The sequence below is a fragment of the Oratosquilla oratoria genome, chromosome 2 (genome assembly GCF_046742065.1).
Source record: "Oratosquilla oratoria isolate Oo_2021 chromosome 2, ASM4674206v1, whole genome shotgun sequence".
In the NCBI taxonomy this organism is placed as follows: Eukaryota; Metazoa; Arthropoda; class Malacostraca; order Stomatopoda; family Squillidae; genus Oratosquilla; species Oratosquilla oratoria.
The window spans coordinates 41,662,483-41,664,982 of NC_134778.1; the positions used below are offsets into that span (position 1 = coordinate 41,662,483).

General features: G+C 45.0%; 1 protein-coding gene across 1 annotated transcript in view; it reads left to right on the forward strand.

Annotated features, from left to right (window-relative positions):
• The first annotated feature begins 2,356 nt into the window (after positions 1 to 2,356).
• Positions 2,357 to 2,500, forward strand: part of LOC143035642 (uncharacterized) — an 873-nt gene continuing 729 nt past the window's right edge. The window contains exon 1 of the mRNA XM_076202510.1: positions 2,357 to 2,500. This exon is cut by the window's right edge and continues 144 nt beyond it. Coding sequence (XP_076058625.1) covers positions 2,357 to 2,500 — 144 coding nt within the window.

Sequence of the window (2,500 nt, forward strand, 5' to 3'; positions counted from 1 at the left end):
ACAGGTTAGGTTGTTTTATTTTACCTTAAGTTAGGTTAGTATATCGCAGGTAAAAATTCACGCAAAAATTAATGAAAAAATCAAGATCGAGTTTCCAATCATTTAAAAAAATGCAACAATAAAGGATATACCCTCTGAAGAGGGAGAAGGGTACACCTTCTTCTGGAAAGGCCTTCCTGAAGGTGAGCGACGACTCTACGGGGTAGGTTTTGCAGTCAAAACCTCTCTGCTGCGCCAAATCCCAAATACACCCGTAGGGATCAGTGAGCGTCTAATGTCATGGAGAGTACCACTGAGCAAAGGAAAACACATCACCATCATGAGTGCCTAAGCTCCTACTCTTGATGCAGAGAATTGTGTAAAAGAGGAGTTTTATCATTCTCTTAACGAAAGCCTACAAGCAATCCATCGCACCGATAGAGTTCACCTTATGGATGACTTCAATGCAAGAATTGGACGAGAGCATGACATCTGGCCAGGCGTCCTGGGAAAGCATGAGTTGGTAAAGCCAATGGCAACAGATATAGACTCCTTGCACTTTGCTCCGAACACCAACTACACATTACCAATGCCAATTTCCAGCTGAAAACTAAACACAAGAATACATGGAAGCACCCCCGATCTGACCTTTGGCACCAGCTAGATTATATGACCCGACAGTCGGACAGAAAAGAGGTTCTCATAATCAAGGCAATGAGAGGTGCAGACTGCTGGACAGACCACTGATTAGTCTGCTGCAAGATCCGCCTTGAAATTCGATCTCAGCAACGACGTGCGCCACCCACTAAAAAGCTGAATATCGTTTCCCTTGGGGATCCTGAAGTCTGCACACAGTTCCACTGCAATGTTACAGAGAACCGTATGCAACACGATCAAGGACTTAGGAACCGAATGGACTCACCCCCACTCCGACATATACAAATGTGCAGTGGACACTCTCGGATTCAAGCGAAAACACTATCAAGACTGGTTTGACCAAAACTCCTCTCGCATTCACCAACTATTAGAGGAAAAAAAGAAAGCTCATGATGCCCATCTAAACAATCCCCAGTCCAGTGCTTTGAAAAATCGATTTACCAACATCAGAGCAGAGGTGCAGAGGAAACTAAGACAAATGGAAAGCGATTGGTGCCAAGCCAAGGCAACAGAACTGCAACAATATGCAACTCACACGGTTTTTACAATATAGTCAAGACTATCTACGGTCCAAAAAGGCATAGCAACCATCCATTCAGAGCAGCAGATGGAACCACACTGCTGAAAAGCAATTAGCAAATTGCCTCCAGATGGGCTGAACATTTTAATACCCTTCTTAACCAGGTAAATCCCATCATACCTAGCATATTTGACAGCCTAACCAATCTCCCTACCATGGTCTCTCTAGGCAATCCACCAGAAATAGGAGAAAATCTAAAAAGCCATCAGTGAGCTAAAAATTAACAAAAGTCCAGGGCCAGATGGGATCCCAGTAGAGAAAGTTAATCTCCACAAACTTATCAGCGAGGTCTGGACAACTGGGGAGGTTGTATACGCCTCATATACATGACGAGTAGTATCGCCCAGTCATATAACCCACTCCCTCACTCACTCACTCACTGTCCGCCGACGGTCAAGCATCATTTCGCTGAGCTAAGCGCTCCTCTCAAACTTGCCGACTCAACACTTCGTGCTCGTGTGACCGGCACTGCCAAGCACCAAACGACACACACACACACACGAACACACGCGATCAATCTAGTAGCCACCCAGTACTGACATACGATATTACGTATACTGACGGTCCTCCCCTGGATATATAATTAACATGTATGGTAGTAGACATCAATACGTAATTAATGCAGTTGCCCCACCCATGTGGGACAACAAACTAACAAGAGATTAATGTTAAGATCACGATTCAAGGCAACTCAAGAACTTGTCCATTCGGCACTTCCGGAGAGGAAAACTCTCTGGCAAGACGCGGAGGAGCGTCGGTTCTTGTGACGTGCCCTAGTGTTAAGACTGTGTAGAACTGTGTATCTAAGTTTCTTAGAGTGTGACGAATAAAGAACAAAACTTAAAAGGTGTATACCAAGTAACCCCTTTCTGGAGATGATGTAACGACCCCGTTACATCTTGTGTGTGCAAGTAACCCCTTTCTGGAGATGATGTAACGACCCCGTTACATCTTGTGTCTGCAAGTAACCCTCGGTGGAGATCATGTAACGATACCGTTACACCCATCCCGTTACAAGGTACCTAACATACTGAAAGATGCTAATATCACCACCCCCTATAAGAAGGAGACAGGGCTAACTGTGGCAATAGCAGAGGCATATCACTCCCAGCGGTGGCCGGTAAAATTATTACTATCATCATGCTTTCTTGCCTTACCGACAAAATAACCGAAACAAACCACCCGGAGAGCCAATGTGGCTTCCGTAAACTTCGTAGCACCACAGACACGGTGTTCTGCCTGAGCCAGCTGCAAGAGAAAGCCAGGGAACAAAAGAAATATATT